At 40.3% G+C, this 24,907-nt stretch overlaps 1 protein-coding gene across 5 annotated transcripts in view; it reads right to left on the bottom strand.

Annotated features, from left to right (window-relative positions):
* Nucleotides 1–24,907, bottom strand: part of CCDC148 (coiled-coil domain containing 148) — a 189,833-nt gene that overhangs the window by 70,944 nt on the left and 93,982 nt on the right. For all 5 annotated transcript variants that reach the window (XM_058192293.1, XM_058192303.1, XM_058192314.1 and 2 more), the window contains 2 exons: nt 24,273–24,368; nt 23,999–24,180 (listed from right to left, as the gene is read on the bottom strand). In XM_058192293.1, coding sequence (XP_058048276.1) covers nt 23,999–24,180; nt 24,273–24,368 — 278 coding nt within the window. The remainder of the gene's footprint in view (nt 1–23,998; nt 24,181–24,272; nt 24,369–24,907) is intronic.

Below are 24,907 nucleotides of genomic sequence, written 5' to 3'. Positions count from 1 at the left end.
AGGAGACTCTATAGTGGGGAAACCGGACTTCCAGTCAGCAGAGGAAAAAGGATACTGCGCTAGGAGACTATGATGGGGGAACCAGACTTCTGGTCGGCTCCAGAATTGAATGGGGGCTTCCGGTTAGGACGTTTGTGGCTTTTTGAGTGATTAAGGTTGCCGATCCCTGGGCTAGGCTAAGAAGCTGATCACCATCTCAGAAAGCAGCAATGGCAAACCATCTCCAGATTATTGCCAAAAAAACTTGCGGGGCGTGTTCATGTCACCCCAAGACCTCAGTTACGCTTAAGGGCTTCTTTACCTTTCCTCTTTTAAGAGAACTACAGCAAGCACAAATCAATGACCTCATGCCAGCCAGAGCATGCAGGATCCGCAGCCCACTCCCATGCAGGTTTACTTACAAATAAATCATGCTGTGTTCAGTAGGACTTATTGTCAGGCAAGTGTACACAGGACCGTAGCCCGAGGCGGTGTGAAACAAAAGCTCACCGGGCAGAGACCAAATTCAGATTAAATAGAACATGACATACAATAGCAATTATGAAAGCAGGAAGCTTGCCCAAAACAGTGCAGAGTTTCTTTAAAATCAGTTCTTCTGAACAAAACTCAGGGAAATGGCTAAGAAATGTAGGGATTTTTTGTAATACAGATAAGTTTACAATTTCTGTTAAACTATAGTTCAGTTGAAGCATTCTCGGGTGTTGCATCTAAACTATCAAAGACATTCCTTCTGAAGTTAAGATCAATATGTTCTGCTTCATTAAGCCCGTTAAGGCACATACATTTTAAATTTGGATTCTTTTTAATTGCTAACAAACTATGGTTTATGTTGCAATTATGATATGTTTATTGTTGCTGAATAGCACTTTGATGATTCCTGAAAAGTTGGGTAAATATATTACAAATAGAACGAATAACAGGACAGTTTCAACAGACAGTATGGATCCTGTACAGCTGAAGGTGAACTCTTTTTTTTTCTATACCTGTGCATCTTTTGGGACAGTGTTTTAACATTATATGCTAAAGCTTTGAACCTTCCTACTTTCACTAGCGTAAGTGCAAAGAAGCTGAAAACTTCGGCTCTTATCTTTAAACTAATCAGGTCTTCCTTCTCATGTCTTCATATGAGCTTAGTTTAAACTGTGGTTAATAAACAAAGCACTGATTGAAGTTTGAACAACCCAAGTTCCCTGCAATGTTAGTGTAAGGGAGAAAGAATTAGTGTAAGGGAGAAGAAGTTCAACATTGAAAACCTCCTGTTTGAAGATGCCCTTGAACAGGAATGAACAGGCTTTATAAGCTTGTGCCCAATGATGCATCTGAGTTAGTCCCATATAATGTAGTTTTGCACCATCATTATTCTTTCCTGTTACTGTTTCTGAAAATAAAGATGATTAAAAATCTTTATTTAAAATTTATTTTTTAGATATATAATAGGACAACAGACACCTAAAAGAGCTGTGGTGGTGCACTGGTTAGAATGCAGCATTGCAGGCAAACTCTGCCCACAGCCAGGAGTTCGACCCTGACAGGCTCAAGGTTGACTCAGCCTTCCATCCTTCTGAGGTCGGTAAAATGAGGACCCAGACTGTTGCGGACAATATGCTGATTCTGTAAACTGCTTAGAGAGAGCTGTAAAACACTGTGAAGCGGTATATAAGTCTAAGTGCTAAAAGGCTTATTGAGAATCAAAAACCAAGAACAACACTATCAACTTTCTCGTAATTAGGTAGAATTAGCCCAGAATAATTTCTGAAATGTGGAAGGATCCTTATTTAAAATCTCATAAATTATTGCATTTTTCTCATTTGTCAGTTACTGAATTCTCAAAAAGAGGCATGCACAGCCACCTTATCTTTTAATGCATCTGCTACCAATGCATTTAATATGCATTGTGCTGCATATAATCTAAATAATAACCAATTATCACTGGGATGATGTGCTCTCAAGGTGTTTAGAATATGTATTTCCCCTCTTAAGCCAAGATAACTGAAGCCTGGTTTCTATCCAGGAACAAAAATGGTAACAAAGAATTAGGAAAGTATGTTTTTTTTTAGCATGGGTCTGAAAAGGATTACATTAAAAAAATGACCTTTCCAACTTGATCTTAAATATTAGACGGCATTAAACCACAAGACAACAACAGCAATTATAATTTTCCACTGAGAGGTTATGTCCTCATAGCCTGCTGCCCAGCATTAGAATTCCTCCTTAGATTGGAACCGATTCTTCTCCGGTAGATTCTATTCAAAGCGCAATCCCAGACTCCCTTCTATTTGCAGCATTCACAGCCTTTCTCTGTCTGTGACCTTATGAGTACTCCATTGTTGGGAAGATGTACAGATTTCTCTTTGTAAACTCAAAGGAACCCATTGCAGCTATCCCTAGTCAATGTCAGCGTTTTATACATTTCTCAGCTGTGGTTGTTTTCTTAATGGGCAATATAAGCATGCAGTGGTGGCTTATTTGTTGCCCAATGTGATATAATATTGGAGAGGATCTTCTAAAGTATCATGCAGTATGATGGGTAAATTATGGAAAGCCATGAAAGGAGCTAGTCAATCAGAACACAAAGGTGATACTATCAGAGTAGAATAAATATAGTTTCTATTCTCAGAAAAGTCGTACATTTTGTCCAGCTCCCTTTGGCCCAGATGAACTTTCTGAACAAAATACCCAACAGGTACAGACACCAAAGAGAAAGAACATTGGGTATGCAATGCTCAAGACAATAAAATACAGACATCCTGAAAAAAGTTTCTGGAGGAATCAGGAATCGAGACCGCCTTCTGCCGCCGATTGCCTCCCAACGACCTGTGCACTCCCACAGAGTGGCCCTCCTCAGGGTGCCGTCGACCAAATAATGTAGGTTGGCGACCCCCAGGGGGAGGGCCTTCTCTGTGGTGGCACCAGCCCTGTGGAACGAGCTTCCTCCAGGATTACGACAATTCCCTGACCTCCAGACCTTCAGACGTGAACTGAAGACTCTATTATTTCAGCGTGCGGGACTAGCCTAAGAACAAAATGTTTTAGCTAAATTTTAATGGGGTTTTACTGGTTTTTACTATTTTAGTGATCAGGCTATGATAATATTTAGTTTTAACTGGGTTTTATTATTATTATTATATTATTATTATTTATTATATTGTTTTTATATTGTTTTAATATGCCTGTGAACCGCCCTGAGTCCTACAGGAGATGGTGCGGTATATAAGTTTGATAAATAAAAAAATAAAAAATAAAAGTAGAAGAAAAAGACAGATAGTGTAGATATAGTAAATGAGGAAGAACTATAATGAAGTGGTGGAATATTCATTGAGCATTTAGAAGATGTTGTTCAGTCTCTGAATAAGGCTGGGGAAGACACCAGTCTGAAGAGTGACTATATAAAAATGGGCAGAGAACCTACAACCGCCAGAAGTTGCTGAATTACAACTTTGAGCGACTCTAGTGACCACGGCTAGTGATAAAGGATGTTTGCTCTGATGCTGACAGTACTGGATTAGATGGACCAAGCTGGCATAAGAAAGTACACAGCGTCTTTAAAAATGTACCATCAGCCGAGATGCTCTAAAAGCAGAGCTAAATACCAATAGTAATACAAAAGCATACATATAATGAGGAGACACAAGGTACATAAGCAAGGTAGACCACAATGTTTGCCTACTATAAAAAGAAAATTAAGCCTGTGTTTCCCAAAAGAGTTTTGAGAATTTGAATATAGTTAGGCTAATCAGTAGGGTTACTGCCAGTTTGCAGGGAAAACGTGACAGAAAGGGAGAGATGACAAGGAAGGGCTAGTGGAACTATCTAACTATACTGCAAACCAAGCATGTTTTTGCATTATCAGCATCACTTTACTCTCTAGACAGAGAATTATCTCTGCTCATCTCCAGCCCATGCCAAAGGCAATTAAAATGCACCATGATAAAATCTCAGGTTATGGAAGTTAGAAGGCTGTGATATAGATTGGATTCACAGATCATTGTAAGCCACAACGTAGCCATGTTTAATGGAGTAACTCCCCTTAAGAATTATTTGGAAGCCTCAGATGGTTCAGGTCATTTTATTTTAAAATAAGTTTGTAATGGCATTTAGAATAGTGAAAGAAAAAGAAGATAAAAGAAACAGACATAAAAATGCACACATGATTACAAAACACACAACAAGTGGTTTAAAAATGAGTGAAAAATACAACAGGAAAAGTGTAAAATATAAGGTATTCATTCCTGATACACTTATATAGCTAACAGGTTTTTAGCCTACTGTCTTTTGCATGAGTCTCATATTACGTTTATCCATACAAAGTTTATGTCTATATGCAGCCTGCCTGAAACCACCAAGTGTAATCAGAGCTTCAGTCCGTTGAGTATGGGGCTATAGATTTATCTTTCCAATGTTGAAATACAAGTCTTTTAGCTGTAATAAGGGCATGGAGAATCCTACATAGTCCATTTGTCAAGTACCTAGTCCATGTACTAGGTATGTAATTCATATAACTACTATGAGACCAACGGCTATCTTATTTTTTTAGGGGCAACTCAACTGCTGGTTATACTTTTTAAAACCCAGTTTAGCTGAAGGCCTAAATATAGTATTTCTGAGACCTCCAAGATGAATCTACCAGTGTGAAAAGATCAGGGAGAAAAAGCATATTCCAGAGCTCACTTGGCAATGAAATGCCAAGTCACTGCAACACAGTCACTGCAATAGAGCATTTTCAATATGGCTTCCTTCTTTGGAAGAGCTCCCCGCTCCCGCTCCAAATAGCTGAGTCATTCCCTCCCTGTTACATTTTGCTTGGATAGATGTTTGGCTTTTTACAAAGGTATTGGGGATGATGGAAGTTACGCTAGCTCAATTGGTTCTGTACCAGACAATTATTTGTTATTATTCTTGTTAACTTTATCCATGCATATGCCTTTTAAGCTGCTTAGAGTTTCTGAAAATGGTATCTCATATAAGTTAAAGTGATAAACAAGGAAGCCACAATTGGCTAGGTAACATGCTGGAGCCACCAACAGTGGTCTAAAATTCACAATGGTTAGATTTACCCAGTAATGGAAGCCAAAAGGAAACAAAGTACATTATTGTTTAGTAGGTGGCCCAGTGGTTAGAATGCAGTACTACAGGCTACTTCTGCTGATCACCGGCTGCCAGCAGTTTGGCAGTTCGGGTCTCACCGGCTCAAGGTTCACTCAGCCTTCCATCTTTCTGTGATTGGTAAAATGAGGACCCAGATTGTTGAGGGCAATATGCTGACTCTCTAAACTGCTTAGAGAGGGCTGTAAAGCACTGTGAAGGGGTACTGTATATAAGTCTAACTGCTATTGCTAATGCTATTAGTACAATTTATGAACCCAGCCACATTTTAAGCAGCAAATCTTGCTAACTCAGTCTAGTTCTCCCTTTGGCATCATAGAAATACAAGTATTCACATCCCAGCTTGTTTCACTTTGAGAAATTACTTCTGAGAAATAGAAACACACAGTCTGAATGTTATGTATCATGCTTCATTAATTTTAAATGCCAGGGAGTGACATTCTTATTAAAACATGGCATCATTTCCATTTTTTGAAAGAAATGTGAAAAAGAATAGAAAATCACATAAATATATCAATGTAAAGTATATCACTTTTTCAAATACTAAGAAAATAAAGTCTTTTTGTAAAATGAAAAAAGTGTCCGTAAAAGTGTAAAAGTGTTTTGCATACTTGCACTTTTAATTCTGAATATATTAATCAAAAGGCCAGACTCAGTGGAAAGTGGAAAGGGTTATGAGGATTTTTATAGATAGATAGATAGATAGATAGATAGATAGATAGATAGATAGATAGATAGATAGATAGATAGATAGACCGACTGACCGACCGACCTATATACCTTATATACATATGTATACACACACTTCGACAAGTCTTTTGAAAGTTCACTGAATAAAGATGATCTCTCCTTCTCTGCCCACTGCTAGTGTTACTAACTTTTTAGTTAAGAAAGCAAATATTTAGGCACATTCAGTCCACTATACAGAAATGTCTGCAACATTTACTTTCAGCTGAAGACTGAAATTTGGCATGACAATCCAGGAAGCTGGTCCAAGATTTTGCTGCAACCCTCTTGTCTTCAAGAATGTATGATAGATTGTGGCTTCAAAATGAACTGGAGTGAAGTTTGTTTGGACATATTATAAAATCTGAAATAGGTTGGCCGGGTTTCCCCTGCTAATTACGGTGAAAAATCTGAAGTGATCAACATCATGTTAACAGTAACAACAAACCTTCACTCCGGTAAGCATTCTGCAGGAACAGATTCGCATCAGTTCACATCAGATACAATACAAGTCTTGGGAAAAACAATTACTTATAAAAACTTTTATAAAATCTTGGTAGGAATGGCATAGTGATCTAGCATAAGACTTTGGAGACATCTCAAACAGTTTAATAGCTACCATCACTCCTGTAAAAATAAATTTCACTTGGAAAAAAGGTCTGTTTTAGTTCAGTGCAACTTATTTCTACCGTTGTGTATGAGAGATGAAAGCATTTGAAACATTAGGGAATATTTAGATGCTTAAGAATCTTGGCTTCCATCACATTCAAACAACCCTGCAAAACAGATGTAACACCGATTGCACTATGCCAGAACTGAAACATTGTTGACGATCATGGGAGGGTTAAAATGTTCACCCTCCTTCTGCAAAGCCGAAACATACTTAAAAAATAAAAGGTGTGGGTGCGGCTGTTCTTTCTCACAATCTTCTTCTTAGTATCTTTCTCTGCCTCTGTCTCTCTCTTTCTCTCTGTTCTCTCTCTGTCTCTCTATCTCTCTCTCAGCATCCAGAGAAATCACAGAAAGGACTGCTTGTATTCAGTGGTGGGCTTCAAATTTTTTTACTACCAGCTCTGTGGGTGTGGCTTGGTGGGCGTAGCATGGCTTGGTGGGTGTGGCAGGGGAAGGTTACTGCAAAATCCCCATTTCCTCCCAATCAGCTGGGACTTGGGAGGCAGAGAATAAATGGGGGCAGGGCCAGTCAGAATTTTTACTACCGGTTCTCTGAACTACTCAAAATTTCCGCTACCGGTTCTCCAGAACTGGTCAGAACCTGCTGAAACCCACCTCTGCTTATATTCCAGATTGGCCTCCAATAGCCAGATCTGAGTCACTGCCCATTTTCATCTTTCCTCCCAAATATTCACACTAACAGTACTTTTTGCTATTTGAAAAGGTGTTCCTAAAAAAAATAAATCAAGGTTTAGTTTCTACTCTTTTCATGTTTTCTGTTTGCCCCACTTGCCCGGCTAGCAAAACAGTTTCTTTTCAGTCTATTTCAGAATGCTCTATGTGCATGTTTTTGTAGAGATAGGGAATTGTTGATTTGCAATTTATCCATGGGACTCAGCAAGACCTCGCCTCCAAAATCCCCATCTTACTATTGTGTGCTACATAGGATCCTCAATAATGCCCTGGGAATGAACCATTCTGGGAACTGCCCCTTTTTTCCCTTCCTGAAAGCACATGCAACACATGGCCACCAAGTTCTTTCAATTCCAGATGCAGAGAGAAATGAGGGACTTGAGAGATGGGGTCTTCCTAAATTGGACCCACCCTAACAATGAGGGACAAGCTGGATCCACTGTCCTGATCGCCTCAAATTTTCCACACGGAACAGTATCATGAGGTGGTTCCAAAACAGCTTTACATTTTTGCTGACAACTAAGCATAGGAAAACACTTTGAATCGCAGCTGTAGCAGAATATTGCATTGCTGGTACAGAGTGTTCATTTTCTTGCAGATGTTTCATTACCCAAACTAGGTAACATCATCAGATTCAGCACTAATGATGTTACCTAGTTTAGGTAATGAAACATCTGCAAGAAAACAACCAAGTTCAGAGAGCACCAAGAATCCCTCATTTCAACCCTGAACTACAAATGTTTTCCTTTATTGGTACAAAGTGTTCAGAACATGTCTGTAGGACAGCCTCCTAAACAGGATGATGATGATGATATCTATTCAACTGTGCCTGATTCTGGACAATTCTTTGGACCAGTTCACTAAGAAAGGAACCACCCTAATGGGTCAAGCAGTTAAAAGTGGTGGTGAGAAGTTTATATTTTCAGACTTGCAAAATTGTGTTAATGTAGCCTTACATTAAGGTAGAATTAGCTCCTCTAATCATGTTTCCTGCCTGTTTAATCTGGAAGGACCAATATCAGTCTTGCAAATCTGAAAGTTACAGACTTCCCGATACCACTTTTAACTGCTTGATCCATTAGGGCTGGTCCTTCCTAAATTTCTTTTGCTGACCATTAAGTTCCTGTGTCTCTTGTCTGATGGTTTCCTAGGCAGTATTTCTTTCCCTTGTTCCACAAGGTATCCCACACATTACATGACAATAAAGTGGATGTAGATGTTCTTGATTTTTTTTTTCCACGATCCAGTGTAGATTTGCAATATGGTCACAAATGCTATGATTTCTTCTGAAGCCAGCTTGGACATCTGGTAATTTCCTTTTGATGGTCACTGCCAGACATTGTTGTACGATCCTAAGGAGAATCTTGCTAGCATGAGAGATGACAGCAATTGTGTGGCAATTGGAGCAATCCATGGAGTCCTCTTTATTTGGCAATGGAATGAATACTGCTCCTTTCCAATCTTGTGGCCATGTGTTCATTTCCCAATTTTTCTGGCACAAGGTTATGAAGGTTGTGAGTGGTATGGGCTTCAGCAATTCTGCAGGGATGGTACCAATACCCGGGGCCTTGTTATTTGGTCGTTGGCTGATTGCCCACACAACTTCTTCCTGAAGGAGGCTGGTTCGATTTCTGCTTCCCTTTCCTCATCATTCTGAGGAGGCTGGACCTCTTGGCTACTGGCATACTGCTCTTCTCAATATTCACACCATCTGTTCTTGACATCTTGTTGGTCAAACTGTTCTTTCCCTTGCTTCTTTTAAAGAATGCTTTTATGAGCAATAGATGGTCTTTGAATCCTTTCGATTTGCACAAATGCGCTCCTAATGTGGCTCTTCAATCAGTCCTTTTCTACTTGCTTGCAATGCTGCCCCAGTAATATTTGTTGTCTTTCCTTGCTGCTCTTTGGAAATCCACATTCAGTCTTCTCGCTTCCTCATTTCCTGCTGCTTTGGCTGCTTTTCATTCCTCAGCTATTCCGATGGTTGCATCTAAGAGCCAGTTGTGCTTTTCTGTATGGGATGTGTTCAACTGCTGTTTCAATGATGGTTGATTGCATTTCTTGCCACAGTTCGTTGGCAATGAAGCACTGCCCAGCAGCTCAAACCTATTTTTCACCTCAACTGCATACGTGGAAGGGATTTTGGTTATGTCAAACCTCTTTTGTGGTGCTGTCTTTTTGATGTTGCATAATTTGACTCTGATCTTCGCCACAACAGTTCATGATCTGAACCACAATTGGCACCCAGATATGTCTTGACCGCAAGGACTGAACTGGATCATCTGCTATGGCTGCATGGGACATAGTTGATCTGATTACAGTGCAATTTATTTGGTGAGGTCCAAGCATATAAGCGACGCTTCCATTGTTTGAACCAAATATTCACGATTCAAAATCGAATTTCATGGCAGAATTGAAGCAAACAATCACCTGCATCATTCCTTTCCCCAAGTTCAAAGCGGACACTGATGTCTGTTTTTCCTTGGCTGTCAACTTTTACATTGAACTTGCCCAGTATGTAAATGAAGCCTTGAGATGTGGGGTGTGCTTGCTTCGGGTTTTTTTGATACTAGCATAGAAACCCTCTATTTTAAGCCTCTCTTGCATTAGTTGTTGGGACATAGACTTGGACAACTCTGATACTGAGGGGTCTGGTGCAGATTTCGGTGGCCGTAATGTGATCGCATCAACTATCAAGAAGCTTTTCATTGCTTGGGTGAGTTTCTTGTTTGTGATAAATGCTACTCCTCTTGTTTTTTTAGTGTCCTGAGTACCCTGTTTCCCCGAAAATAAGACCCAACTGGAAAATAAGTCCTAGCATGATTTTTCAGGAGTCTCGTAATATAAGCCCTACCCCCCCCCAAAAAAAACCCCTAGTTAAGCTTGTCAGCCAGATGGATGCATTTAGTACCTTATTTCCCCCAAAATAAAACCTAACCAGAAAATAAGCCATAATGTGTCTTTTGAAGCAAAAAATAATATAAGACCTGGTCTTATTTTCAGGGAAACATGGTAATAGAGGATAAATTCTTCAGACTGGAAATAGTCATTGTCTATCCAGTGTAACTCAATGATGCCAAGGTGGTCGGTTTTCAACCTGGCCCTTTACCCTGGCTTACTCCTCAGACATTCCTCATTATTATGCGATTTGTCTTTGTACAGCATAGACTCACCAATGGCTGCATCAACAGTTGGGGGTTCCTGCTGGGTTTGCCCAAGGCACATCTTTAATGTTTTGACTACCCACTACAAGTTCCCACTAGCTTCTAACCTGGAGGTCCCACTATAAGTACTATTATCAGATTCATTTGGGAGCCTATCCATAACATTTTCGGGCTGAGGTCTTTTCAAGGTAGGTTACCAGGTCTTATCTCAACCGTCCTCATTTATTCAGGCTTGGGATTGACATGCAAATACATGGCTAGGCTGAACTGCATATTAGAAAAGATTAAATGGGAGAGTCTACAGTACATCCTCAGATCAAAAACATGTTGCATATGAAAAGCTAGCTGATCAGGAAGGAAGCTTTGCACAGCAACAGTCTGAATGGGTCACAATCAGGAAAATAGAAAGCCATTGATACTTATTCCTTCTTCAGTCTCCACCTGTTCCTTACAATTTGTTTTTCCCTTCTGCTTTTTTTATTATTGTGTCTCAGTTTAACTTCACATAGTAGTTCTGAGGTTAGGAGAGCTCCCTGAACGTCTTGGAATAAGGATACAATCCAAAAGCAACATTGCTATATTTGGATATTATATATGGTACTTTATAGCTCGGGGTAGGAATTTTATTTTATTATTATTATTATTATTATTGCACATTAATCTTCAGAGAACCTATGCCTTATTTATAAACCCTGAGCTTTTAAGCATAATGAGGTAGGTTAAACTGGATCATGTTTTTTCCTGCTCTAACTGGAAAATGCTACCTTAAAAGAATACGATCCATTTTTATACAAGATTTAGCCCAATGTGCTGCAGATATTAAACTTGGCAGTTACTATGCAACATAGCTATCATTTTTCCACAAGGAAAAAAATATGCAACCACCATTATTTGGTTTCAGAACTAAAACTTGGCAGTGGGCCTATACGCAACCACCCTCAGGCAGCTGCTTTATATTTCTTCTGAATCAGACTTACCCCAAGCTAATCCTCTGGCTTAACATTCTCTAAAGAATATAAAAACTTCCTAAAGAAAGAGTCTCTCCTGTTACTACGGTCCCCTATAGTCCCCTAGTACTCTGATAGGGCAATGTAAAAGCCATGTACCATTTCACTGAGTTTGAGTCGAACTGTAGCAAGATGTCGGCTTTTTCATGGATCAAGTATATCATGGTCAGTTGTTGGAGCGAAAACATCCAGCTGCAGAGCTGATATGGTAGATACAGTAGGCTTTCTTGATGCAATCTCAAATTTAACTGGTCATGGAGGAATGGAAAAAGGGCTCGTTAGACACATTTATTCTGAAAGAAGTACTGTAGTAACGGATTAGGAAATATTTATTACAATAAATTTTCAGTTGTCCATAAGGGGTGAACATTTAAAACAACAACAACAACAACAAATCTCATGCAAACAGGAGCATAAGAAACATTCTGCTATTCATCTCAGCTTGTACATCTTTCTTAAGCCTAAAAAAAAAAGGTGCAGTTGCTTTAAGAATCACATTGAAGACTTATGCATGCTGTAATGAATAGCAGGGCTGAGCTTGCGTAAGATCCAAAGTGCTTCTTCCAAATTGGTTTTGAAGAATGCATAGACCAAATATCTATGGTATCTTTAATAGTATAGTTGCCATTAAAATAGCCTTAAGAGTTTAGGCAATGACATATTACAGAATCATAGAACAAGGAAAAGGGAATCTTGGAGATCAATTATTCCACCCCACTGCCCAGGTAAATTAATACTGTATACTCCTTGATGGACAATCTAGCTTCTCTTTAAATGCTTCCAGTGAAGGAGAATCTATATCTTCCTGAGGCAGTCCATTCCATTGCTGAACAGCTCTTAACTTTAAGAAAATTGCAACGATGTCAAACCAAAAGCTACTTCATTGCAATTTAAACCCATTGTTTCTTGTCTTGTCTTTTGGAACAACTTTAAACAATTCTGGCCTGTCTTCTAAATGACTGCATTACATATACTTGACAACAGCTTTCATGTCTCCCCAGAGTCTTCTTTACTTCACAGAGTTGACTGCTCCTTATAACTTTTTTTTTCTTTCAAGCCCCTTATGAGCTTGGCAGAACATGAACTCTGAATAGGTTCAGTGTATCAATGTCCCTCCTAAAATATGGTGCCTAGAATCGGACACAATACTATAGGCAGAGTTTAAGCAATGAGAAATAGACAATGCCTTGTTCTTTTTGGCTGATGCCTTCTCCAATGTGGGCACTCCCAAAGTGTATGCATTTCAACTCTCAGTATTCCCAGGAATGACTATGCCACCTTCAGAGTTTTGGGAATTTAAGCCATACCTTGATAGAATCTCCAGATGAAAAGCTCTTTCCTTTGCTTATTGGATTATAACATTGTCATATAGAGGCTCTGAGGCAAGGTTTCTTCCAATAGCTTTTCTGCTATTGAGAACCCATGGGAAATCTTTCCCATGTGAAGCTCCAGATGGGTGAAGGCCTTTTTCAGCCAATCATCCAGGCCTGCCAGAGTCATGTGTTCTCCTCATTACTGAATAATAGCTTTTTTTTTCCATGGCTGAAGCCGCATTACATTTTGAGAGTGATTATAGCTGCAGTAAACATGGATGTTATGTCAAATGTGGGCAGGAAGACTAGATTCCCTGGCCGCCTCAAAATTTGGATATCTAAGCAGCTGTCTTCCTACTCTGTCCACAGCTTTCATACACAAATTCTGGGCAAAGAATAGTATTTATTCAGTTTAGCAAACAATGCTTGAATAAGTAAAGAAAAAAGATGCCCACAAGTTCAGAACTGCCAATTTTGTCCCTAGGAATGCCAATGTAACTTTACCCTGTGATCTTACTCACAATTAATTCTAAGCCATCAATGAGCAAAGATACTCCTGGAGAACTAAAACTATGCAAAAATTATCTGTGGTATATCCAGCTTCTATATATGACAACAGCAAACTAAATTACAAAACATTTGCTAGACCAATTCTCGAATACAGCTTGTCTGTCTGGAACCCGCACTGCATATCGGACATTAATACAACTGAATGTGTCCAGAAATATTTCACAAGAAGAGTCCTCCACTCCTCCGCTCACAACAAAATACCTTATGCCACCAGACTTAAAATTTTGGCCTTAGAAATTTTGGGCTTAGAAAATTCGGTATGACCTAAGCATAACTCATAAAATCATCTGCTACAATGTCCTACCTGTCAATTCAGCTTCAACTACAACAATACACAAGCACACAATAGATACAAACTTAAGGTAAACCACACCAAACACGATTGCAGAAAATATGAAATCAGCAACAGAGTGGTCAATGCCTGGAATGTACTACCTGACTCTGTGGTTTCATCCCAAAACCCCCAAAATTTTAACCTTACTGTCTACTTTAGACCTCACCCCATTCCTAAGAGATCTATAAGGGGTACCAGCGTGCCTACAGTCCCTGTTCTAATGTTCCCTTTAATTGTATTCATTTTATGTATTCAATTAATGAATTGAATACATAAGCATGTATTGAATACATAAAATGAATACAATTAAAGGGAACATTAGAACAGGGACTGTATATATATTATCTAATAAGTAAAGATAAATAAATAAGATAAAAAAATATTTAAAAAAATATCCTGTTCCCACAAGAAATGATCACCAGAGGGATATGCAGTATATACTCCAACCACCAGGTGGCAGAATGGGCCACTTGCAGCTCCTTTTCTTTCTGCAGCTCCAAATCAACAGAAATTACTACTGTAAGAGATCCAACATTTCTTCTCAACAACAGCCATTCTTCTCGTGGAGCAAATGGGGCGACAATCTCCTCAGGGTTGAGGTTTTTCCATAGTATAGCCAATGCGTTATTTTCTTCTGTGTCCTTGGGTGTCAATTTCAACTGCCATTGGTTCAGGATCATTAGTCTTCTGATCCCACACACAACTAAGTGTCACTAATTAAGCATTTGATTCCACATGATGCAGGAATCTGGACTGTGCAGCAAATGGTTCCTTAGCAGAACAGGTTTGCTTATAGCCAAGAACTGTGGAGAAAAGAGAATGCCTTGAAAGCCATGAGGATCAGATAAGCAAGGATCAGATAAGCAGGGCTTGAATCCATTCCAAGAAACTAGTATGAGAAAATGCCTCAAACAAGCACTCCCTACTTCACATGGAGATAAAGGCAAAGGGGCAAGGAAGCACAATCAGATTTCCAAGATTCTGTTACTATACCTCCTCTAATAAAAATAGTCTTGATCTATATGGCATTGGTTTCTTAGTCTGGTCTACCTTATACGACTGACAGGAACTACCCACTGTGCCCCTACCTCAGACACCAGCCTGTTTTTACCCTTGAACACTCAACTATATTGGAAACATGACCCTGCAACTTGGCCATCTTCAAATGACTTCATTCTCCCTGGGCTGGTGTTAAGTATTTGCCTTGGTGCAAATATCGCCTCTGCAGCAGGGGTGAAATTCAGCAGGTTCTAGAGAACCGGTAGCGGAAATTTTGAGTAGTTCGGAGAACCAGCAAATACCACCTCTGGCTGGTCCCAGAGTGGGGTGGGAATGGAGATTTTGCAATATCCTTCCCCCAGGAGTAGGTAAGGAATGGGGATTTTGCAGCATCGTTCCCCTGCCATGCCCACCAAGCCACCAAGGAACACCATGCCCACAAAGCCACGCCCACAGAGCCATGCCCACAGAACCGGTAATAAAAAAATTTGGATTTCACCACTGCTCTGCAGCTACGGTTTTGGGTCAAGACTTATAATTTGGAAAAGACCCAAAGCTTCAGGCATATAAGCTGTTACCTTCTTCAATAGCCTCAAATACTTTTCCAATTTTCTCTCCAGAGATACAGTCGGAAGACCCAATACAATGCTGTAACGCTTTTGGCGGAACAGTCCCGTTTTTTAAAAATTTGTCCCGCATCCCGCGGCGTTCTGAAAAACTCCCGATTGAGACTTCCTGCGGAGGTGCCGAAGAGGTGAGGATGAATTTTGTGGCATCCGTTCATTTTAGGCAGAGCCAAATCTCCCCCCACCCAGGAGAGCGAGAGGGAGAGTGAGCGAGGGTCCTTGGCTGACCAGGAGGCAGAGTTTTCACGTGGTCAATTTGGGCTCCACTTTGCCTCTTCTGACGCTGCCTTGGCAAACCTGGGGCGGGTGGGGAGGCAGAGGAGCCTGCAAGACAGGAGATTCCTTCCAAGAGAGCGGCAAGGAGTTGGAAGAAAGGAGGGGAAGGGCGGGCAGGATGCATGTGAAGTCCCCGTCCCCACCAGGGCAGGTGGGGAGCACGTCAGGACTGTTTCCCTGGCCGCCGCCCCCCTTCCAGCCACTTTAGCTGAACCCTCTGGTGGGGTCACCCAGGGGGCCAGCTCTGCAAAGCCAGCTCTGCCCAGGGAAAAGGCACCTTCCTCAAGGAAGCAGCCGGGAGCCAAGGGAAGAGGGCTCCGAGGGATGGAGGGAGGAGGGCAACCTGGAGAGGCCCCCTCTTGCAAGAGGAAGGAGCCGGCAGAAGGGAGGCAGCGTCTCACTCTGAGCAAATGGAGAGAGAGATCTTTTTTGGGGGAGGGGGGGGTTGAGGGTGGCCGCGCTTGTCTTACGCCGAGTTTTATCACTGAGCTGTAGAAGGGAAGGGAGGCAAAGCCGCGAAAAGTTTATTAGACTGCAACAACGTCAGCACGTTCTTCGGTTTTGTTTTTTTTTGTCGTCGTCAACTTGTGGAACAAGGAAGGACTTTGCGTTTTGCGGGGTGGGGCGGGGAGAACTGGGCCCTGCTGTAAAGGGACCGTCAAGCATAGTTAGGCAGTTCAGATTTAAGGAGAAGTTTCGAGACAGAGATACCTATAGGCAGGGCCAACTCTTGGGATCACATACATATACCTGTATTTAGCTTTAAGGCTACCAGATGATGGATGATGGATGGATGGATGAGTGGATGGAAGGAAGGAAGGATTGGTAGACAGACTGACAGACTGACAGACAGATACTGACAGATGATAAGATTGACAGATGACAAATTTGACAGATTAGAGAGAGAGAGACAGACAGACAGAAGATGGATGGATGGATAGATAGGTGATAGAAAGTTAGATAGATAGAGACAGACAAAGAAGATGGATGGATAGATGATAGAAAGAGAGATAGATAGATGATTGTTAGGCAGACATATGATAGAAAGATAGATAGCAAGAAGCAAGGTAGATAAATAGATAGATAGATAAATAATAGAAAGATAGATAGAAAGATAGATGATAGATAGATGGATAGATAGATAGACAGACAGACAGACAGACAGACAGACAGACAGACAGACAGACAGACAGACACAGACACAGACAGATAGAAGATGGATGGATGGATGGATGGATGGATGGATGGATGGATGGATGGATGGATACAAATTGAGGCAAGGAGAGGCCAGGCACCCTAACCTTTGACGAGAGTGACATCAAGTTGGCCACACCCACCCAGTCACATGACCACCAAGCCACACCCACCAAACAAGCCACACCCACAGAACCGGTAGTAAAAAAAATTAGAACCCCCCCGCCCCCCCGGTCAATGGTGTCCCACTTTACCAATGTTAAAATCTGGTCACTATACTGTAACTGGTTAACTGGTCCTCTTTGCCATACCGTAAAAACCCAGAGTATGAAACAGAAAGAGAACTTAATAGTCCATAGTCAGCTAAGGTAGCAAAACAAAACAAAAAAAAATCGAAACAGATTCCCAAGATTCCAGAGAAGAATAAAATAAGTTTCTTAGAGGAACCTCAGGGCAAAATCTTAGCCCCCAGGACCGGGCTATGTTCAATTGCCCTATTTTCTTTCCAAGGCTTCAGCTTCTGCCCTAAAAGAGCTGAATCACAGTGACTCTGCTCAGACTCTGCTTAGGTCTACTTGGAAACAACAATGATCCATTCATGATGAAGGATGTCTTCTGCAGACAATATAGTGACAGATTTCTTTGAAGCATCAAAATGTTTTGAGCCTTTTGTAAGATGAAATTTGGTGTTATAAGTTTTGTTTTGTTTTTAAATCTAGGCATAGTCACTAATTGCATTCTCATTCCTTAAAAAATTCTTATTTCTCAAAGAGGTGCTACAGTCACCTTCACCGTTATAGATGTTTTAATCTGGATTCGTGCATGGAGCATGGCGCTGGAGTCAATAGCCCAAATGGCCCCTTTAAACTCTAGGATTCTATTGTTCTAAATTCCACTTATAAAGATTATTTTGCACTTTACAAGCAAAAGTGAAATTGGGCAGGCACATGCTCAAATTTCCCGTTTCTGCCTCTTTTTGTAAGTACATTTATCCTCTTAGTTTTAATCCATTAGAAAAAAAAAACAGCAAAGATATATGCGAGTGGCTTTTCCACCAGGTATCTGTTGCTGTTCAAGTTTAAAAATGGATTTTCTCTATGCAATAGGATCCACCATGCTAAACCAAATGCTATATCCCTTAGCATTACTGGCAACTTCTTTATCATTTTTATTACACTGACATCAGTGAAAATGTCTACTAAGGGGATGACATTGCCATCCTATTTAGTTTGAAATACATCCTGTTGATCTCAGCAGAACATCTTCTAAATAAACTGAGACTATAATCCCACATACATTGACTAGGAGTAATGCCCACAGGACACAGAATTATTTCTGAACAAACCAGAACAAAACTGCACTACAAGTTTGACTTTTTAAAATGCTCAAGCTTATTGATGTCTCTGTCAGTGCATTTTTCATTCCTGAACCACAATACACGATATTTGCTGCCAGAGTTTAAAGTTCTTGTTAAAAATTCATAATTAGATTGGACAACCAGAGTAGAAAATAGTCATTTATCAGAAACTCATCTTAAAAATAAGGTATTTTTCATTTTGCTAGGTTATGGTTTCTTTTTAGAAATATTCTCTTAAGAATACATTTCATATATATCATGTGAAAAAGTTAGTACACCTTTTGCAAAGTTAAACATATACGGAATATCAATTTTTATGCTCATTCAAACAGTATGATAAAGGTGATGCAATTCAACAAAAATACTACAAAAAATTAACTTTGCAATCATTTATTCAACAAAAAAAAATTACAGATATGCCATTTCCTTCTGGGAAAAAATTAAGAATATTCTTGCTCCAATAGTACTTGGCTATTGCTGAAACAATGTGAAGCAGAAATTTCTTATAAATGTCTACTAATCTGACACTAACAAGGAAGAGTTTTTCACACTGCTCCGTACAGAATTTTTCCAGCTGTGCGACGTCTGAGGGGTTTCTTGCATGTACAGCACATTTCAAATCAACCTACAGCATCTTAGTGGAGTTTAGATCAAATTTTGACTGGGCCATTCCAGGACCTTCCATTTCTTTCTGTTTCCCAGCATTTTTTGATGGATTTAACCTGAGCGGTATGTTGGCCTAGTGGTGAAGAGTTTGCCTCCCACTTGGAAGATTGAGAGTTCAATCCCAGATGTTTCTTCCCTAGGGCGCAAAGAAAAAGTATCTGCTGCAAATGCCACATGGCGTCAGGAAGGTCATCCGGCCAGTAAATGTTCAGCTCCATCCAATTGCTCTGACTCTACCCGAATTAAGGGATTACAGGATCATGAAAAGGGAGTTTTGATGGATTTATTGTAACATTTAGAATCATTGCCATATTGGAAAATCCATTTTCAGTTCAGCCTTAATATTCTGACAAATGGCCTCACATTATCTTCAAGCACCCATGGTACAATGAAGGATTCAGACTGGATTCTGCGATGGTAAACTGTGCAGGCCCCGATGCAGCAAAGTAGCTCCAAATTGTAATTTTTCCACAAAATGCTTTACATTTGGTGTCAAGTACTTCTCATAAAATCCTGTCTTTGGTTTTTGCTGAACATGTGTTCTGATTACCGTATTTTTCAGAGTATAAGATGCACCTTTTTTCTCCCTAAAAGAGGGTGAAAATTTGGGTGCGTCTTATACACTGAATGGAGCCCCACCCAGCCTCTGAAACGGGGGTTTCAGAGGCTGAAAAAAACCCCTCTGAAATGGAAGTTTCAGAGGCTGAAAAAAGTCTCTTAAAGGGAGATGTCAGAGGCTGAAAAAAAAGCAAGGCGCAGAGCTTTCAACCAACGAACCTGTTGCTAAAGTCCACTTCTAGGAACAGCTGATTGGGGGTATTCCGGGAGGCCATCCACCCACCAATCAGCTTTTTTCTTATTTTCCTCCCCAAAGTTAAGGTATGTCTTATAGTCTGAAAAATAGGGTATGTGGCCAAATAACTGCCTTGTCTGCACAGAGCACATTATTCCAAAATTCCTGGACTTTGTCTAGGTATTCATGAGCAAATAGGAGTCTTGCCTTGAGGTTGTTCCTGGGCAGTAAAGGTTTTCTCCTGGCACACTTTCTATGTAAATCTAAGTTGTGCAGCTTCTAATGGTAGACTCAAACACTTTGACATCAATAGTGGAGAGAGTTACCTATAGATCACATGATGACATTCTGAGATTTTTAGAGACTGAGCTTGCTGGGAAGGATTAGCCTGGGCAACTTGCCAATTGTTTGAAATCTCCATTTTGTAGATGATCTTCCGGGCAGTGGGATGATTGATGTCCAATTGTCGGAAATCTTTTTTAAATACCTTTCCATCTATAACCTCTCTGAAGCCTCAAAGTACCCTTTTGATATTGGTATGCAGATACCAGGCACTTCAACAACAAAGAGCAAATCAAACTGAGTGTCTTAAGTTTCATAAGACAAACTTCTCCCAAATTCTCTCTAACCAAGTTCTAATCATTTGTACTGACATGATATTTAGATATTTGAGAGTGATAAATGGGGACATGTACTTACTTTTTCCACACGCAAAAGTTGCATTTATGTATTTAAATTACACAATTGACTACAAAATATAAATGCTGCCTGATATTTGTTATTACGCTTTTGTCTATCAATATTATTGAAATGAAGTTCAGACACCTACATGTTGAAATATGTAGAAAAGGTTAAAAATTGCAATGGGGTGTACTCAAAGATGGGCTGTTGCTGGTTTGGACCAGTTGGGGCGAACCAGTAGTTCTGACCAGCAGCTGGGTCCGCCCACCTGCCCTGGTGCTATTCTGTTCTATATAATCGCCATGTGTTTAAAGCCATGCGCTCTCTCTCACATTTTCGGTTCTGGGTGAACTGGGTTGTTACATTATGTGACACCCACCTCTGGGTGTACTCAGGGGTGGGATTCAGAAATTTTAGCAACCGGTCTCTGCCCAGTTGCTGGGTGGGCATGGCCATGGTGGGCATGGCCTACTTGGCCTCCTGCATCATGGATGGGATGTTTTTGCCCTCCCCAGACTCCGGAGGCTTTCCTCGAGTCTCTGGGCGAGCGAAAATGGCCTCCCCCAGGCTCCAGAGGTCCTCCAGAGGATGGAAACAGGCTTATTTTCAGACTTCCGGTAGGCCTGTTTTTTGCCCTCCCCAGGCTCTGGAGGCTTTCCTTGAGCATCTGGGAGGGCAAAAATGGCCTCCCCTGGCTCCGAAGGCCTTCTGGAGGCCAGAAACAAGCCCATTTCCAGACTTCCAGAACTTCCGGTAGGCCCATTTTTTGTCCTCCCAGAGCCTCCGCTGCACTTACCTGGCATCCAAAAGGGGCTGCGTGGAGACTCCTGGGAAGGGAGGGGAGGGGTCATCCAGTCCATGCAACTACTGGTTCAGCGAACCAGATTAAAATTAACATCTGGTTCACCTGAACTGGTCCGAACCAGCTGAATCCCACCCCTGGGTGTACCTACTTTTTCACATTATTATATGCTTTGAGAAAAACAAAGGTATGAAATGCATTAGTGTCTAAAAAAATTAAATACTATCAATTTAAGGCACATAGAAAGCATTTCTCCCCCTTTGTCTTGAAAGTGGGTAGCATTCCATAGTTTACTAGTGTTTCACATTCAAGCATATTCTCCTCCCACTCCTCATTTCTTCAGATTAACTTTCCACAATAACAAAGCCCAACATGTCAATTTGAGAGAATATCATTCCCAACATGATGGTAAATTCCACAGCAGTCTGCCTAGTCCAGTCCTCTGTGCTGCTGTATAGTGCCAGTAGTGTACAAATAGAAGCACAATGGATCCATGCTTGCACAAAGAGATAACACATCCCTTGTTCTGGTTTCAGATAGAATGGTGTATCCTCTGCCATGGCACTACAGCAATTATCGATGTAAAGTTATTTCCCCAAATTTTAGTGTGATTCAATCAAAACTGAATTTGCAAGATAATTAGAAAATCAAGTAGAGGGCAGGGAAAGGCTGGAAAAAACCTCCAAAACGAGTGACTATATGAAAATCCTTTTGCCTGTTTATAAACCAGAATGTTTGAGTTCACACAGCAGCACTAAACTAAACCCATACAATCCATATTATTGTGGTATATGACCCATGACACAGGAACTAAAACACAAAGTAATACACATATGAGGATATGGATTCATGCATATATATGTATATAAAACAAAGGACCCTCGTGGCTAAGAAACCAGAATGATACATAAACACCCAAACTATATATACCAGCGATGGCTAACCTTTTCTGGACTGAGTGCCCAAAACGCACGCTGCACACCTGAACCCAATGCAATGTGCATATGGCCCCATGCATGCCTTCCCTGGATGCCTACATGGCCCCCTGCATGTGCCCTGCCCCCGTGCATGCGTGCATAGCCCCCCACATGCACCCCACACCATGCATGCACCCCGCCCCTGCACATGTGTATGCGCCCCACCGCATGCACCCTCCCCGCCCATGCGTGGCAGAGACCCGAAAACCAGTTGGTCAGTGGGAGGTGCACACGCATGCATGGCGGAGCTGAGTTGGGCGTGCCATAGTTGAGCCTGCCATAGGTTTGCCATCATGAATATATACAAAGAAACAAATATCAACTAAAACAGACACAAACACAGCTATATTGTAAGTCGGTGGTGAAGAAAATGGCAACAATGGAAGGATGGTAATAGTTAAAGTCATGGCGATCCCAGGGAGCTTGAAGTTAAAGAGAAGGCAGGGGCAGGGGATAGAAAAAAATGTGGAACAGAGTGTGGTAGCAGGAAAAAAATGGTATAATTGCAGCCCTCATAACAGATATGCTAAGAATATCATTCGCAATAGTTGTGGTAAGTTGGGGCAAGAATCATTTTTTTCCAAGTTTTGTAAATTTTTATAACAATGTTTACTGAAGTTTAAAAATATTAAGATAAATAACTAATGCAAACTATAATATTCAGAAGCTAAAGCTCACCCCACAGGGATTGGCTGTACCACTCATGCCGGCAGCAGAGGTATGCTGTAGGTCCCGTCAGCCCAATTATTCCAGCTGATGGGTCCAGGAGGAGGACCTTCTCTGTTGTTGCTCCTATCCTCTGGAACATCTTGCCCTGCTCCCCCATGTGAAGTTGGTCCCAAGCTTCCTATCTTTCCATAAGGGCCTAAAGATTTGGGGCCCCAGTGGGGGAATAGCACAATGGAGGTGTTGATCGAGTAATAACAGATCCCACCTTCCCCCCTACTCCACCCTGCCCTCCCTGTGTGTCCTTGGTTTTAGTGTCTGATTTCAACTTTTTATATTTTAACCATATACGTAATTGTAAGCTGCCCAGAGTTACTCTATGATAAAATGGGTGGCCAATAAATTTTATAAATAAATAATAAATAAATAAAATATAAAATCTGGATTGAATAAGCCAACTTTGTAAACCTTCTTTAAGTTTTTAAAGGCCAATATTTACTTCTTTTAAGTAATGTCCTAAAAGCTGGTTGTTGTTTTTTAATATATTTTTTTTCATGAACTACTTCATAAGCATCTCTTTTGTAAGGGCAAAATAAGAAAGTTGTCCAAGTCACTCCCCTGAGTTGAAATCTACAAATGCAAGTCTCACTTCTGTTTTGTTAGACTGAAATTTATTATTTCACTTTTTTTATTTAACTGGGATTATCAAAGGTCTGATTTTGAAAGACCACGGGGACAACATAAAACTATTCCAGCAATTAATCTCTTGAATTTGAGAGACTGAGGGCTGGGCCGCAGAAATGCTCAGTGGGACAGCTGGAGACATTGGTCCTCACGCCACCACCAATTTCAGCTTTCCTGACATAAAAGGTCATATGAGTTCTAGTGTTCCAAATCCCTGAATCTGCCATAGTATCTTAATGGATTCAGTTGAGTAAGAATTTCAATGAAACCATCGAGACCAATAAATCCAGGTTAACAGAAGGAAAGACTTTGTATTTTTAACTAAGTGGGGACTGTTCAAAATGTATCAACAGGTTCAGTTTTCTCTGACTAAAAATAAGTTATTAACGGGAGGAAACATTACATTTATACTCATCAAGAATTTTTTGATAGGTGCCTGGTATTTCAACTCCTTTGAACATTTTGCTTATTATTTCAGTCCAGGCTTTTTAGGAAGAGGCAGTTCTCTCAGCTGTGCAAATAGTTACTGACTACTTAATCCCATTGAGCTGGACGCAAGATCAACTATGCACAATGCTCAGCAAGGCATCTCTCCCTCCCCACTCCCTTGGTAAAGGCAACTGCAATAGCAGAATATTCCAATACCAAAACATTTTATTTAATCCTAAAACAAACATGAATTGAGGTTCTATTACCTCGCTATGTTTTTTAAGTCTTGATCAACTTCTTGGATCTTCAAAGAATAATCATCTGCAAGTTTATAAAATTCAGTAAGCACCGAAGCCTTCAGATCAGGATATGGGCATTCCAGCTCCAGTAACTGTGGTGGAACCTCAGGTACAAATGTGGTCCTTTCCTCTAAAGTACATGCCAGGGCCTATAATAAAAATAAAGACATTGGAAGCATCTGCCATATTCTTGCTAATCTAATTAAAATATTTTTTTTTAAAAAAAAAACAAAGAACTTACTTCATCTATAAATTCCTCAAGCTCCTTTTCCAAAGCTATTCTCTCCAGATGAAGCTTTCCCAAAATTGCTTTCTGTTGTTTCTTCACAAACTCTATCTAGTGTTGAAAAATTTTGTATTAATGAGTTAAAGAACACTGAATGTTGTAAATGTGGTCCTGTGTATTGACAAAACAGCACATTGCTCATTGATTCATTCTATTTTTATCCTATCTCCTTTCAAAGAATTCATGTATAATGCAAAAAAGCTATCCCTTTTTGTGTTCTCACAAAAATGCTATAAAGCAGGACAAATTTAAAGAGCTAGCTGGTTGGAGTTCCAGATTCGGCCAGAGTGGGAATTGGACCTGGATTTATAACCCTAACTTTTCTGGTTCTTTCTTAATTATTTTATTAATAAATAATTTGCAAATGTAGCATGTCATCAAATCAGTCTGACTCTGAATCCAGTACATTAAAGTGAAGTCCAAAGAAAAAAATGATTAGGATCAGACAAAATTTCCTAAAATAGATCAATACTTTTCTACAATTCTACGAAAATCCCAAAATTAAGGCATGCAACCAGATGCACAGAGTAGTTTTCAGAGAACAGAGAATGTATTTTGTATTCCTATTTTCATACAAGATGGGAAGCATG

The sequence above is a fragment of the Ahaetulla prasina genome, chromosome 1 (assembly GCF_028640845.1).
Source record: "Ahaetulla prasina isolate Xishuangbanna chromosome 1, ASM2864084v1, whole genome shotgun sequence".
Classification (NCBI taxonomy): Eukaryota; Metazoa; Chordata; class Lepidosauria; order Squamata; family Colubridae; genus Ahaetulla; species Ahaetulla prasina.
This window is presented reverse-complemented; position numbering and strand designations above follow the sequence as displayed.